General features: G+C 33.9%; 2 protein-coding genes across 2 annotated transcripts in view; one reads left to right on the forward strand and one right to left on the reverse strand.

The window, feature by feature from the left end:
• The window catches only part of LOC127868154 (E3 SUMO-protein ligase CBX4-like), a 175,071-nt gene that overhangs the window by 106,292 nt on the left and 56,092 nt on the right, over positions 1–12,687 (reverse strand). The gene's annotated exons all lie outside the window — the stretch shown is intronic.
• LOC127868155 (leucine-rich repeat-containing G-protein coupled receptor 4-like) lies at positions 5,989–9,530 on the forward strand. The gene is made up of 2 exons (XM_052409785.1): positions 5,989–6,069; positions 7,686–9,530. Exons 1-2 carry the CDS (start codon positions 6,049–6,051, stop codon positions 8,955–8,957), a joined length of 1,293 nt encoding a protein of 430 aa, XP_052265745.1. The 5' UTR covers positions 5,989–6,048; the 3' UTR covers positions 8,958–9,530.

Raw genomic sequence — 12,687 nt, forward strand, 5'->3', positions numbered from 1 at the left:
GCTACGAATCCATACAGCTTCGTGTGGCTGTTGTAAAAATGCCAGGCTTTTGTGTCGCGTGCATACGGGTGAGATTTCACTGATATAATCTCGTTTTCCCTTAAGTTAAGGAAGCCTTTGCACTTGACACAACGCACCGCGTAATCTACATTGGTAGAGTTGCAGTTTACCTCGTTCATGACCGTGGATGTGACGCCACTACCATAAAAACCCATCCAGAATCCATAATGCTAGGCCATAGGCGCAGTTCTCGGCCGTTCCTTTTTAGTTGCTAGTTGAACAGTGTTTTGTGATTCCTGTGCACATGTTTGTATTTGCCGGTTGCTGCCAGATGGGGTTTGAACACGCAAATTTAATACAATCTGATGTTTCGGAAGAAGTATCCAGATTATGATAAATCAGTTTTAAATATCACGTTAGCGCTTTACAATTTAACAATTAACTTAACATAGTACTATAGAACAAAAATACAACAAACGAATACAAGAAAGGCCTTTAACAGCTTCAATCAAATAACACAAAGGAGCTTAACTGTTTACGGCATATAGAGACTAAAATTTATCAACATTCGAGATAAGTATATGTGTTTATACGTATTTTCAAACGCATTCTTAACAACTGTAATTAATCAAGCTTTAGATCTATTTAAATGTGTAAACTCAAATGAGAAGATGTTTATCGTTTAAGAGTTGGAAACCAGACAAGCGAAAACTAAAATAAAAATTGCTTGTGAAGTATATAAATAGTGTATGGGAAATGCTAAAGACTCTTAACCTGAAGCTACATTAATATTCACGGACTATATTGAAGAACTTAACAAAAGAGCTAACATTTAGAAATCTTTTCTCCGAGGCCACTCATACCTTCATGTAAAATCCTAACAAAGACATGAATTATTATAAAAAGCAAGATTGTGTTTATTGTCGTCTAATTAACCGCTATATCCTTAGTTTAAAACCTGAAAAAGTATAGATTATCTGTTTCATATACACGTATACATTAAAATAAATGGTTGTACGATGAAAAACGTTTTTGTTTTGGAATCAAAATAATGATTTTAAATGTTATATAATTTATTAGTCAGATTCTGGTCATAATATACTCGTGTCCATACAGCCATTTACATCAAGCTTTTGTAAAGGCATAATGAAAAATTCGTTTCTATAAACGTTCATACACTTGTTTAAGTTAACAATTCGAAAACGTTAAGCACGTTTTGTTCCATGTAAAGGATACTACAGTCCTGCTCTGATGATAGTTCGACTTATCATTGTTCTGGATAAGTGCCGTGCCCTGATCGTTATATTTTATCACCAGCCCCATGCACAAATGACGACTGAACTGATCTCAAGTGCTAGGCCAAACCTGCGAACATAAATTAGAACAGCCATATTTTAGACTGTCTTAAATTATGGTTAAGGAATGAGGTCATGCAATGATAAGAACATGAACAGCCGTTCGCAAACCCCAGCGGTTGTAAATGACTATAGAGCAACGTGTTCTCTTAAAGATAGATTTATAAAATGTATACTATGCAAACTCAGTTAATTGACTGTTTTTACATGCAACTACCTATGTACTTAGATTGGTTTGCTCTGTTGCGTTGTAAATACACAACCACTCTTGATTGACATAATTGAGAAATGAAGATATATAATTCCATGAATGTTTTCTAATATAGTTAAAACATAAAGACCGGTTGTCATATTATATAAACATCTCATCAATGTATTTACAATAGCATTTAAAAATCGTTTTTTACACATTGTATTCAATTTCTTATGGAATTCTACTCATTTTGTACATTACACTAAAATGTAATTAACATACATTCACATTTGACTGAATTCGAATAGTTCACTTTTCTTTTGTTTAAGGAATGTATGCGGAATGAACTTCAAACAACTTAATGGTTAACAGACAGACAAACAAACATTTTATTTGACTTGCACAATGTACATCGTCACATGTGGTTGGTATTGATATATGTAAACATGTATATGCGAAGAACACAAACGTAAACAAACATGAATACAAAATAAATGTATAGTGAAATACAGAGGATGAACAATTGGTTAGTTAAGTTATACGGTGCAACAAGTTTGATCTTATACTCAACGATTCGTTGACAAATAAACAACGTTTTATCAGTTCCGACCTATTGGTTGATTGCAGCATAACTGTACATACTTAAAACAGATGGATGATTATAGTAATATTGTTTTATGTATTTCTTACTTAAATTTTTCGGAAATAAGTATAGACAAATCTCATGTTCAAGATTTCACTTCAATGTTCAATAAATGTCTAACATCGAAATGTCTTCTGGTGTACGGTATCAATTTTGTTTATATGAATCTATAATTCTGGATTTTAGAATGGGTTTAAAATGTTTAAAATTAATATCACGAACGCTGTTAAAAGCATAAGTGAACCGTAATCGTCCAATTATTTCTTGATGTTATAAATCCAATTTCGTCAGCCTCTGGTGTTATCTGAAATTTCTATATTGTATACAGTTTTGAGAATTATGTTATCAGAGGATGCTATTTTAAAACAATATTGTACGATTCTTATGTATCTCTGCATACAGAGGATATCTTCCTAACTCACCGTAAACACAAGCATTACAGGTATTAGTTTTAACTCTTAGAAGCCTCTTACAGAACATCAGATGTATCCTTTCTATTTCCTTAGATTTTGTAAAACCCCAAACTTCTGCTGAATAACCTAAAATAGACCCAACGAATGCATCAAATAGTCGACAAAGAATGCTCGGCTTAAAATCCAAATCGTGACATTTTGAATCTTGACAAAACAATAAATTCAATGCTTTAAGAGCTTTGCCGATTAAGTGTTCTTGATTTTAACTACCTGTATAATTATATACAACACCTAAATAATTAAAATCATTTACAGTTTCTATAGCATGGCAATTGTATGTCCACTTTTCGTTTGGCAATAATACGCCTCTTTTTCGAAAGACCGTTATCTTTGTCTTTTCAGAATTAAACTTTCAGTCCCACAGATATAACAACAAGTGTATACATGTTCTAAATGGTTCTGAATTTCTTCTGGTAATTTACCCACAATAGCATTTTCGTCAGCAAAAAATAATAAAATTAAAACAATGTCTTCTAGTTGCAAACCTATCATTCGGGCATAGCTAAAGTAATTCGAAAAAGAAGATAATGATTTTACACATGACTTAACTTTTTGGTACCTATCTCGCACAATTCTTAATATTTTACTTTGATATCCACATTTAAACATTTTCAACCATAAACAATTTCTATAAATAGTATCAAAGCATTTCATCATATTGACAACAATAGCATGCACACGTTTGTTTTCAAATAAATAATGATCTATTAAAGAATATAAAATAAATATTGCGTCAGTAGTTGATCGCCCTTTTTGAAATCCGAATTGGGCGTCCGAAATGATGTTATGTTCAAAACAGATATTTTTAAAACTTTTATTTATAACAGTCGTAAATAATTTTGACAAACCGCTCACTTACGTAATTCCTCTATAATTATTAACATCGGATATGGAACCTTTTTTATGAAGGGGGATAATAATACCTTCCGTCCTTTGATCCGGAACCGAATTGAGTATATTGTTAAACAAATCCCATAAATGAGACGGTAGAATGTCAATAAATTCTATAAAATATTAATTTAGAAGGTTGTCACTTCCATAAGCTTTCAATCGTTTAAGTGATTTTATCGCAGTTGTTATTTCATGCACCGTTATCTGTTCATCTAATTTAACACATACACAAGAGTTCCGCGGTCGGAGATGACCGCATTGAAGCCGGATTTTTGATTTAAATGACAGGAAAGTACCTTTCGTGTTTTTGTCAATGCAATACTTAAATTACTGAAATATTGTTCAAAGGTCAAAATGAAATGTTAGTACTTTTCAAGGCATGAGCAAACCTTGTGTTATGTTTTGAATGCATGCATATACATGAACAACAATAACATTTAAGGTCACAAATATGAACTTGAATTGACAATTAGGAAAGTTTGATCTCAATTTTTTTATTAGCAAATTAGTAACATATTGTTTGAAGTTTCCATCAATTTCATTATCAAATGTAAGAAAATAAACTTAGATGAAATAATACCAGTGGTCATCTACTAGTTCTGGCCAACCTTCATATCAAGTTTGAAGACTCTAGGTCTAAGCATACCAAAGTATTAACAACTTTAACATATTTACATCCAAGGTCACAGTGACCTCGACCTTCAAATGAATGACCTTGAAATGACCAGTGGTCATCTAAGTGTGCTTGCAAACCTTTACGTCAAGTTTGAGATTCTAGGTCCAAGCATACCAAAGTTACAACAATTTTAACATTTTAACATTTAAGTTCACAGTGACCTTGACCTTCAAATGAATGACATTGAAATGAATGACCTTGAAATGACCAGTGGTCATCTAAGTGTGCTTGCAAACCTTTACGTCAAGTTTGAGATTCTAGGTCCAAGCATACCAAAGTTATAACAATTTTAACATTTTAACATTGAAGGTCACAGTGACCTTGACCTTCAAATGAATGACATTGAAATGAGCAGTGGTGATCTTCTAGTACTGGCCAACCTTTATGTCAAGTTTGAAGACTCTAGGTACAAGCATACCAAAGTTATAACATGGAATAAGAACTTTAACATTTTTACCTACCAAAGTTATAAGAACTTTAACATTTTTACATTCAAGGTCACAGTGACCTTGACCTTAGAATGAATGACCTTGAAATGACCAGTGGTCATCTAAGTGTGCTTGCAAACCTTCATGTCAAGTTTGAAGACTCTATGTCCAAGCATACCAAAGTTATAACAATTTTAACATTTTAACATTTAAGGTCACAGTGACCTTGACCTTCAAATGAATGACATTGAAATGACCAGTGGTCATCTTCTAGTACTGGCCAATCTTTATTTCAAGTTTGAAGACTCTAGGTACAAGCATACCAAAGTTATAACATGAAATAAGAACTTTAACATTTTTACATTCAAGGTCACAGTGACCTTGACCTTCAAATGAATGACCTTGAAATGTCCAGTGGTTACTTACTAGTTCTGGCCAACCTTCATGTCAAGTTTCAAGACTCTAGGTCCAAGCATACCAAAGTTATAACAACTTTAACATTTTTACATTCAAGGTCACAGTGACCTTGACCTTCAAATGAATAACCTTGAAATGTCCAGTGGTTACTTACTAGTTCTGGCCAACCTTCATGTCAAGTTTCAAGACTCTAGGTCCAAGCATACCAAAGTCATAACAACTTTAACATTTTTATATTGAAGGTCACAGTGACCTTTACCTTCAAATGAATGACCTTGAAATGACCAGTGGTCATCTGTTAATCCTGGCCAACCTTCATGTCAAGTTTGAAGACTCTAGGTCCAAGCATACCAAAGTTATACCATGAAATAAGAACTTTAACATTTTTACATTCAAGGTCACAGTGACCTTGACCTTCAAATGAATGACCTTGAAATGACCAGTGGTTACTAACTAGTTATGGCCAACCTTCATGTCAAGTTTCAAGACTCTAGGTCCAAGCATACCAAAGTTATAACAACTTTAACATTTTTTATATTGAAGGTCACAGTGACCTTGACCTTCAAATGAATGACCTTGAAATGACCAGTGGTCATCTGTTAATCCTGGCCAACCTTCATGTCAAGTTTGAAGACTCTAGGTCCAAGCATACCAAAGTTATACCATGAAATAAGAACTTTAACATTTTCGAGCACGCCGCCACCCCGCCCGCCCGCCCGCCCCCCCGCCCGCCCGACAACATCAATCTATAAGCCGAGATTTTTTCGAAAAAAATCCGGCTAATTATTGCATAAAAGCAATCAGATGGTCTTATTTCGAATGAAATGGAACAAACGAAAACCAGTTCAAACAATGTCCTTGATTTAATGAACACATCGTGAATCTCAGTCACGCTCAAGTTAGTATAAATAAGGCGCCAAACGTTGTAGAGAATCGTTTCATGATCTTGTAATCGGAGACAACACGTACACTATGTCAGACCAAAGCCGAATTGTAAGTAAAAGTTTGTTAGTATTTTTGTTACTTAATTTTGTGAACATAATTGTTAATCTATGATTTTGTTTAGAATATATATGCAAGTAAACATTTTCGAATATTTTATGTAAACAAAAAGAGTCAATAAATTGACAATTATCATTAAACAAACATTGCATTTCTTCAATCATATCTCAATTATGTGTATTATTGAATAGTTTCTATCTATCTATCTATCTGTCTGTCTGTCTGTCTGTCTGTCTGTCTGTCTGTCTGTCTGTCTGTCTGTCTGTCTGTCTGTCTGTCTGTCTGTCTGTCTGTCGGTCGGTCGGTCGGTCGGTCCGTCCGTCCGTCCGTCCGTCCGTCCGTCCGTCCGCCCGCCCGCCCGCCCGCCCGCCCGCCCGCCCGCCCGCCCGCCCGCCCGCCCGCCCGCCCGCCCGCCCGCCTGTCTGTCTGTCTGTCTGTCTGTCTGTCACACACATATATACATTATTTATATCGATTATTTATAGTATAACCCATAAATAAAGTATTGCTTTTCAACGCATGCACACACGCTATTTGATGTATTTGTATTTGCATTGAAAGCCCGTATGTATGTCTGTTTTGGTGGTTTTGTCCTCATTTTCGTCTGAAAATGTGGATGATAGTAAACAGAATATATGGAGATTCATAAAACCGCCATGCTTGAAAAAGTGTTCAACGAATGAAAGCGAATCAGCTTACTACAATGGGAGATTGGTTTACACATTTCAAACATCCGTTTTTTGTTCAATAAATTTTAAAATATGAATTCAAATAAAATATACAAATTATAATTTTGAATACATGTCTTTTTGAATGTGTTGTTTTGTTTACTTTGATTATTGTTTCAATTTTAAAATATATTTGAAATTACTTATTGAATTACATTCAGCAATATGTGCGGTAATGCAATATCAAATTTATTACAGTCATGGTTTGATTTGTTTTGGGTCAATTCATAGCAATTTGGATTTCTGTAGTGATTGCATAAGACCAAGAGTGAGTTATTTAGCCAAAAATAGTTACAATTGAATTATTAAATGGAGGGAGAAATATGCATTTACACGAAAGGCTGTTTTTTTTGCTAAGATAATCTCCGGATAGGAACTTATGTTTGCGTTGTTAGTCTGTAACTGTACAGTTTTGTTCCGCCATATAAGGTTGACGAATGAGTATATTTCTAGAAGAAAGGCTTTTACTACGGGCTTTACTATACAAAATATTTGATCGCACGCAGCTGTTATATTCAAAACCTAAAAACAGTATATCGATTCAAACACGATCTTAGAAAGTACTCTTAAGTTAAAATACACACACAGTTTTATCTGTACATATCCTATTCCTCCTTAATATCAGAAACGTCTACTAGTACGTTTATTAAAAATGATAGCACGTTTTCATTATTATGCAAACCATAATAAAATTATAACAAATACAGATTCAGCACAACCTGGAATAATTACTAAAGTTATTGTGTTTGTACCTTGACAATTTGCATATAAGGAGCTGTATATTACGCAAGAATAACATATGCATGCACTGTAATTTACCTTTAGGTTGTAACCAAAGTATAAACATTATTAATACCATCGATATTAAACGCGTTTCAGTTCGTGTGGACCATGCTGTTATCGTCTTTGTGTCATCCAATACAAACATTTCTGTTGTCTGGAGGCGATGTTTGTTTCGGAATATGCAACTGCGTTGAAGATGATATGGGATGGAATTTGAACACCATATACGAAACCAAAGTGAAACTGGTGCGATGCGATGCGAGGGATCTCAGATCTATACCAAACTTTGCAATTCAGAATCTTCCTACGGGATTTTACCCCGGTGGAAACAACTTTTCCGTTGACTTGCATAGCAATTATATACAAACTGTTCCTGATAAAGCGTTTGGGGACCTTCCAAAGCTGTCCAGCCTTGACCTCTTTGGAATTATTCTAAACGATAATAAAATATCGTCCTTAAGCGATTCCGCATTTCTTGGTCTAGAAAATACTAGAGTTGTTTTAGATCTCGAACATAATAATTTGACGACAATCCCACAAGCACTTCGTATTCTAAGAAAGATAGAAGTGTTAGGTTTACATGACAATCCGATTATGACCTTAGATGCTTCCATGATTCAACACATCAGTCCCGTGTTATTCTTCAGTTTAAATTTGACTTTGTATAATAGCTGGCCAGTAGAACTCAATAATCTCCGTGTAAAATACGTTTATTTGTATGGTTACTCTGGAAAATCGTTTCAGAATTTCGATGTCAATGGCATCGGTCAACGTGGGATTGAGTTAGAAATAGAAGGGATGAACAATGTAGATCTAAGTGGGGTGATTTGTAACAACAAAATCAACGTCTCTAAGCTCTGGGTTTATGAAAATTACAACATAGATATTAGACCTTTTGAAAGGTGCAGCCACGGAAAGGTGATGCAAAATATTACGTTGTTTATGCTTAATAACTTAAACGTTTCAATGGTCCCCAACTTTGTCCACACAATGTCTAAACTAGAATCGCTCGCTTTAACAGATAATAATATCACCGAAATTAATGCTAACGATTTTCGGGGACTCACAGAGCTAACAGAATTGTATCTAACTAACAACCGAATCACAACAATACATTTACATGCATTCGACACCAACACAAAACTTCGCGGGCTCCAGCTTATTGCAAACATGTTGACGAATTTTCCAAATAGTGTCGTTAATTTAAATCTTGAGTGGTTGGGAATGGATGATATCGATTGCACATGCTCCAGTTTACAAAATCTGAAACAAGTAAATGCAACATTTGCCTATGATGTACGCTGCCTTTATGCACCCAGCCTACCTTACACACCGTTAGTCAAAGACGCCCTCGCTGCCTGTCCCTGATAAAAAAATCAGTTAAAACGATGTAAGTCGTAAATGTTTAATTTTATCCATCGATATCGATATAACACTTGGAAGTTCTTGACAACTTTTTTTCAAACAAACGCGGATAGTTGATGAGATTGTGAAGATTTTCTTTACGCATTTTTAATGGTGTCTCTCTTGTTTTACCACTCTGCCTTTCCTCTATGTTAAACATTAACCCTACCGATTATGGATATACATAGTTTGTTTAGCTTAGTTTCATGCATATATGTTTATATTTTGAGTTATCTTAGAAATGTGATGGGTATGTGAATGGTGTGCATGTCAAAACATATAATTGATTAGATTTGGATTTAAATCGGGATATGTATCAATTGTATTGAAATGCCCGTTACCGTGCAATATTGGAATGTGTTTTGTTGATTCAAGTATAACTCTTATTGAACATGTGACGATGTATGGTGTTTTATATTTCATAATGTTTACATTTTTTTTTTGTGATTTAGTGTTCAGCTTTAGTGGATTTGCTGATGAACAATATAAAGGTGCCATTTAAATGCTGTACACCTGTCTTTATTGTTACAGCGTATGTGCATGATATTGTAATAAACATATTTTTGCTTGTATAAATAGTTGTATTCGATTGCCCATCACAGTTTTAGATGCTAAAGGTTGACCAGGTGACTTAACTGTTTTCCAACTTTGGGCATAATATTTTCCACAAGAAATTTACCGGATCATATATGTTCTTCTTTCCGAATATAGACCTGACGGTATCAAGTACGTAACCATGTAATTGTATTATTCTACCATATATTTGCATATATTTTATAACCGCTGTGTGCATATGCTCATGAAATGCAGGTTCCGTTGATCTATTAGTATAACAACGAACTCAAAGACACTCCATTTTTCATGAGTATATTAATGCAAAAACATTTTGAAATGTCAGATTACCGGTAGTGTACTTATAATGATACTGAATTTCCAAACCCAGTTAATTGGAACACATTATGTTCACTCTTTGCTGATCATTAACGCACAGTTAAAGCCTATATAATGCTCGAAATCAACGAAATTTCGTTAAGTATTTCGTAAAATAAAGTTAACACATAAACAATCAGTGTTTCTTATAGCAATAGCCACAGTTTCAACGCTAGATGTGGTATGATTACATAGATTTTTGTAGATACAAAATGCTCGTTTTATTTATTTGTGACACAATTAATTCCATTTTAATTTCCCGCGAATATATCTATTCATACGACACACGAACACTAAAAATGGTACCATGTTAGTGTTAATGTGTCGTATCAATCGTTGCTTGAAATAGTTGTTATTCGGAACTCTCCAGTCTGGGTTTTTCCGATATTTGAGCACGCGCGGTAGGTACAAACAAAAGCTGACTAGCATATTTTAAAGAGAGTGAATCAATAATTTCTCTTATCGCTTAATATTAAACACCACTTGAATGCTCAAACGTTCGTTATAGTTGATAAAAATACCATGATTTAATAATTTATCTTTAGATGAACTAATCTCGAACGTGTTAAATGTGTAGGAATACTATGTAACACGATATAATGCTGCATGTACATGTAAACAGCTTCGGTCACGTAGCTATGTTATTGCATATACTGTGCGCAGGCCTGTGCATACAGTTGTAATGGAAGTTTGTCAACAAAACTACCAAGACATTGACTCCATCGTATTTATTTATTATACTATTCAAATATATTTAAAATCATACAGACACGTACCAAACAACACAAACCTTACTATCCTCAGTCCATTCGTAGTACTAGAACTAATATATCGTTCCATATCAGTTGCTATATTTATATGTCTATTGATATAGCTCTATTGTGATGCTTTTCTTTAATCTAATCTGAAAAGAAAAGAACATTATTCGCCAAAGACTAAGACCTTAAGATTAGAAGGCACATCACTAACGAGCTTTATCATACATTACTTTTATTTGCTTTATCTATAAAGCATGCCGAAAAATAAGAACATGAATTATGTTTTTCAGAAGAAATATTGCATATGTCAAGCCGTTTGTATAGGTTCCTTCATTACCATACAGCTGACAAAGTCTGTTTTTCATGTCTTTTAAGGATGTTAGCTACTTGACCCATTCGTATAGGCGGCTGTACATCTGAACGGTGTATTAAGACTTCAATTCTGTATGAAACGTCTGACATACATGTATATCAGTGTTAGATTTGTTATATGTAATTATTTATAATAATAGTAATAGTTATAACAACAAAAGACTTGAATTTTGACATTTCCTAAAAGAAACACTACTGTTGTATAAATACTTTTTATCCACTACTGAATTGGAAGCAAATCGGATATCGACGTTACTTGTCATTACTGTATGAATGACAATGTTTGTACCTCCCGCGCGCGCTCAGAAAACGGAAAACCCACAGCACGCGAGATCCGAATTCAATCTATTAAAATGGAATTTAATATGCAAAACAATAATAAAACGAGCATTGTGTATCTAAAAACATCTATTTTACCAGACCACATCTGGCGTTGAAATTTCGGCAATTGCCATAAGGAACACTGATTTTTAGTTGTTTAACTTTATTCTACTAAATATTTACGAAATGTTCGATTAGTTTGAGTAGTAATGTGGATTTAACAATTCATTGCGAATTATTTAAATACACAACCAAAATGCCAATTAGCAGATAGCAATATGTTTTTGTATTGAAAATGTCTACAAACCGTGGGTTAAGCCAACTCTAAAAGTAACAAAATCATCAAACGTTAACTTCAACATATCGCATAGAAGATTGAATAACGTTACAATTGTGTTATGATCATCTCCAAAACTTCGTTCCTTTAACAAGCGTTTTCAAATGATTTAAAGCTATTTGTTGCGTTTAATGAAATAACGAAGGTTCTTTTCAGGGGGGGGGGGGGGTCAACAACAAGTTAAATTATACTTTTGTATGATAACACAATAAAAATGTATTCGCTTAGTCGACAATATTGCAACATAAAGCACGTTTAATAATGGTTCCGTAGCAGAATGTTTCCTCTCATTTACGAAATGATTGAAGACAGTCTAATGTCTACTCATGTAGATAAGGATCGACGTCGATTGTGAAGGCTAATCAATATGTACTACTAGTACACAAATCAACTATGTTGCGGGATACAGCCTGTGTCTGTTAATTTATTTCTGAAAGAATTTAAATAACTGACAGTTGATCCGATGACTGAATGCTAAACATATGCACACGTGACGTGTAATTATCATATTGCTGTAAGGGTTGAAATAAAAATTGCAGTGTTAAAGGGCTTATATTGATGAAACAAATACATTTTTATTTAGTTATAACCGTTCCAATTGCATAGTGTTTTTTAATAAATTATAATACTTCAATAAAGCATGATGATGTATAATTCTAAGAGTTAATGAAAAAGAACAATCTATGCAATTGGAACGGTTTTAAAAACATAAAAGCGACATTTTTTCGCGAAAATTCACGACACAAACTGAAATAAAAGCGGCGAATCATTAAACGCATTGCATCAACTATCACTTATTCAATAGAAAGGTAATGTCATTTTCCGTTTAAATAATTATATAACGCAGCAAACAATCAAAGAGAGACACATTAGTTCAGATGTCTGCGTTATACAATCCTTTCAGAAACTTTGAATATGTTATCTGGTTCCTACTATAAGCAATATCTTACATACAAAGAGCCCAGCTAATTAATAA

This window comes from Dreissena polymorpha, chromosome 2 (assembly GCF_020536995.1).
Source record: "Dreissena polymorpha isolate Duluth1 chromosome 2, UMN_Dpol_1.0, whole genome shotgun sequence".
NCBI lineage: Eukaryota > Metazoa > Mollusca > Bivalvia > Myida > Dreissenidae > Dreissena > Dreissena polymorpha.

What these genes read in the sequence shown, in the direction of transcription:
- LOC127868155 (XM_052409785.1), top strand. Translation starts at nt 6,049, where the DNA reads ATGTCAGACCAAAGCCGAATT. An exon ending in TGTCAGACCAAAGCCGAATT is followed by an intron (nt 6,070 to 7,685) that starts GTAAGTAAAAGT and finishes AACGCGTTTCAG; the next exon opens with TTCGTGTGGACCATGCTGTT.